General features: G+C 70.8%; 1 protein-coding gene across 1 annotated transcript in view; it reads right to left on the bottom strand.

The window, feature by feature from the left end:
• Positions 1-219, bottom strand: part of ZNF316 (zinc finger protein 316) — a 33,670-nt gene that overhangs the window by 22,283 nt on the left and 11,168 nt on the right. Inside the window, exon 7 of the mRNA XM_015585175.2 lies at positions 8-217. Coding sequence (XP_015440661.1) covers positions 8-217 — 210 coding nt within the window. The remainder of the gene's footprint in view (positions 1-7; positions 218-219) is intronic.

The raw sequence follows: 219 nt of genomic DNA, 5'->3' as shown, positions 1-219 counted from the left end.
TGTCCGGTGGCAGCCGCTCCCCGAAGTCCGCGAGGCCCAGGATCGGAAAGCCGTCTGGGTGGAGCCAAGACTTGGGGTGCACGGGAAAGTGGAAGCCGAGCGGGTGCGAGGAAGGGCCTTCGCCGTCTCCCAGGCCGTTGCCCAGCTCCAGGAACCGCCTGTCCGGCTCAGAGTCCCCCTTGCTCCGGGGAGCGGGCGCCTCCGCTGCCGCCGCAACCT

The sequence above is a fragment of the Pteropus alecto genome, unplaced genomic scaffold (genome assembly GCF_000325575.1).
Source record: "Pteropus alecto unplaced genomic scaffold, ASM32557v1 scaffold40, whole genome shotgun sequence".
Lineage (NCBI taxonomy): Eukaryota > Metazoa > Chordata > Mammalia > Chiroptera > Pteropodidae > Pteropus > Pteropus alecto.
This window is presented reverse-complemented; position numbering and strand designations above follow the sequence as displayed.